The following is a 229-nucleotide window of genomic DNA, read 5'->3' on the forward strand; positions in this document are numbered from 1 at the left end:
ACCAAAATGTATTCATCTGCAATCTAAGTTTAGACGAACTAAATTAACATATCTCTTGACATTCATACACTTTAGACTCAGAAGATGACTATGTTAGGTTAGAACAGGTTGAAATGAAGGTTACAGGGGAAAAGTTCCGATATAAAAGGAGTTCAATACCTCACGCTAACACAGACCCATTCACCATGAAATCCATCGTACGTGTTCTCTTTTTGGGTTGAAAGTGTTT

General features: G+C 36.2%; 1 protein-coding gene across 1 annotated transcript in view; it reads left to right on the forward strand.

Moving 5' to 3' along the window:
• Window positions 1-184: 184 nt before the first annotated feature.
• LOC119587536 (pupal cuticle protein 36-like) overlaps window positions 185-229 on the forward strand; it is a 1,775-nt gene continuing 1,730 nt past the window's right edge. Inside the window, exon 1 of the mRNA XM_037936259.1 lies at window positions 185-197. Coding sequence (XP_037792187.1) covers window positions 186-197 — 12 coding nt within the window. The 5' untranslated portion in view covers window position 185. The remainder of the gene's footprint in view (window positions 198-229) is intronic.

The sequence above is a fragment of the Penaeus monodon genome, chromosome 22 (assembly GCF_015228065.2).
Source record: "Penaeus monodon isolate SGIC_2016 chromosome 22, NSTDA_Pmon_1, whole genome shotgun sequence".
Classification (NCBI taxonomy): Eukaryota; Metazoa; Arthropoda; class Malacostraca; order Decapoda; family Penaeidae; genus Penaeus; species Penaeus monodon.